Below are 1,505 nucleotides of genomic sequence, written 5' to 3' on the forward strand. Positions count from 1 at the left end.
AAGGCGACGGAGGAAGCCATTGGTCCTTATTTATGGTATAATTCTAACTTTATTATTTATTTGCAATATTATTACATGATTATTTGCATGGAATTTTTATTGGAAAATTGATTTTTATTGAATAATTGTGATTCATTTTGATGGAGCATGCTTAGTTTAAGACTCTTGATGTTTCATGCTTGGTGTTTACATTTATTACTTCAAAAATCTACAAAAGGCATAATATTAGAATCACTCTAAAAGAAAAATTGCATGAATATTAATTATTAGAATTTATCAAATAATGGATCAATGGTGGAATCCAAGTCTTGGTGTTTTTCTCTAAAGGTTTGAACTATTTTATTTATTTGCGTGTTTAATTTAAATCTAGAAAAATTGTTTTCTTCACAAGTCTGAAAAGAACCTGTTTACTACTACAACTACAATCACTATTTGAAAAACCATCAATTACCTCGACATTAAAATTGTGCGGGGAAAATGTCACTGACGAACAAATGTTAGAGAAAACATTTACAACTTTTCATGCCTCGAATGTGCTCCTGCAGCAGCAATATCGAGAGCGTAAATTTACAGAATATTCCGAGCTAATTTCATGTTTGTTGATTGCAGAGCAGAATAATGAGCTTTTTGTTAAGAAACCATGAAGCTCGTCCTGTTGGTTCCGCAGCGGTGCCTGAAGCACACGCAGCTACGCATTTTAGACGAGGAAATAATCATGGTAATAAAGGCAAACGTGGAAATGGTAAAGGAAATCAACGTGGGGGCCACAAAAATGAACGAGGAAAGGGTGGCCGTTACCAGCCGTACCAACGGCCGCTAAAAATTGCGGAACCAAAGGAACCGAAGCAAGAAAAGGGAAAGGGTTCTTCTAGTCAACCTCCTCAGAAAAGTGTTTTCTATCGGTGTGGCTTAACTGATCACTGGAAGCGTACCTGTCGTACGCCGGAACATTTTGTTAGGCTCTATCAGGCGTCCCTGAAGCGACCTGCCGAAGACATAGCGACAAATTTAATTGAAGCCAGTGCCCCCAGTACCAGTGATACCCACTTGGATGTATCTGATTATCTCGTCGACCTTGAAAGTGGCGAGCCTAGTCAGTTTTCTTTTGATGAGCTGTAGGACTGTTTCTTCCTTATTCCCTGTAGTATATTTCCTTGTGTTTTATTTATGTTTTTTTTTCTTTCTTTTCTCTTGTTATAATTTTGGGTGTGTTCTTTTTGGTGATGTATACCACATTTTTTTTGGTGTAATATAAGTGGACATTTTGGTAGTATTGTTGTTTAATTTTCTCTCGTTTATTTGTGTTAAAGGATATGGATTCCAGAAGTAATCTATCCAAAATGGACGATGGGGATGTTTGTTTAGTTGACAGTGGAACAACAAACACAATTTTTCGAACCCATAAATATTTTATAACCTTGAAGAGGTTTAAGGGTAATGTGAATACCATTTCGGGTTCGAGTAATATGATAGACGGCTCCGGAAGAGCGTGTATCATTCTACCA

General features: G+C 36.6%; 1 protein-coding gene across 1 annotated transcript; it reads left to right on the forward strand.

Annotated features, from left to right (window-relative positions):
• Nucleotides 1-618: 618 nt before the first annotated feature.
• Nucleotides 619-1,119, forward strand: LOC113304115. The gene has a single exon (XM_026553179.1). It carries the CDS (start codon nt 619-621, stop codon nt 1,117-1,119), a length of 501 nt encoding a protein of 166 aa, XP_026408964.1.
• The last annotated feature ends 386 nt before the right edge of the window (nt 1,120-1,505 follow it).

Source organism: Papaver somniferum, chromosome 8 (assembly GCF_003573695.1).
Source record: "Papaver somniferum cultivar HN1 chromosome 8, ASM357369v1, whole genome shotgun sequence".
In the NCBI taxonomy this organism is placed as follows: Eukaryota; Viridiplantae; Streptophyta; class Magnoliopsida; order Ranunculales; family Papaveraceae; genus Papaver; species Papaver somniferum.